This window comes from Penaeus monodon, chromosome 29, assembly GCF_015228065.2.
Source record: "Penaeus monodon isolate SGIC_2016 chromosome 29, NSTDA_Pmon_1, whole genome shotgun sequence".
In the NCBI taxonomy this organism is placed as follows: domain Eukaryota; kingdom Metazoa; phylum Arthropoda; class Malacostraca; order Decapoda; family Penaeidae; genus Penaeus; species Penaeus monodon.
Genome location: NC_051414.1, coordinates 25,971,568 through 25,972,126, shown reverse-complemented (window position 1 = coordinate 25,972,126; position 559 = coordinate 25,971,568). Strand labels below are relative to the sequence as shown.

Sequence of the window (559 nt, the reverse complement as noted above, 5' to 3'; positions counted from 1 at the left end):
AAGTGATTATAAAATAAGTATATTAGAAAAATATTTCCATGACAGTTGTCACAAGGAAAGTCTTTTGAAGGAAAAATACCTGGCAGTATGGACTAAGGAATTCCAAAGCTGTGATGTTCAAAAGAAATTTCTTTCCTTTGGTTATCTTGCCAAAGCACACCCCCATGGAAACAAGATTTTCTCGTGGCAAGAGGGCAGCAACCTTCATGATGTCCTCTTTGACATAATACACACGACCTTTGTGTAGACGGAAACAGTAGAGGCCATCTGAACGATCAAGAAGGGATTTGATATTGGAACCAATACTGTGGAAAAAAAATAATCCAGTTATTAACACATATGTTTTTCTAAATAAAATAATCTAAGTACATGCTATGAGCTCAAGTGAAACTGAATAATTTCAGATGCTTTTAAACAAACAACCTACAAATAACAAGACATCTGAATCCAAGCTATGATAATGCTGGACATACGTAATAATATCACGAAACTGATCAATTCTGTGATTCACAAAAAAGTCCCCGGCATAAACATAAGTCACAACAATAACAAATATCTG

At 34.5% G+C, this 559-nt stretch overlaps 1 protein-coding gene across 1 annotated transcript in view; it reads right to left on the bottom strand.

Annotated features, from left to right (window-relative positions):
* The window catches only part of LOC119592079 (60S ribosome subunit biogenesis protein NIP7 homolog), a 4,467-nt gene that overhangs the window by 810 nt on the left and 3,098 nt on the right, over positions 1–559 (bottom strand). The window contains exon 2 of the mRNA XM_037940894.1: positions 80–305. Within this exon, the coding sequence (XP_037796822.1) occupies positions 80–305 (226 nt within the window). The remainder of the gene's footprint in view (positions 1–79; positions 306–559) is intronic.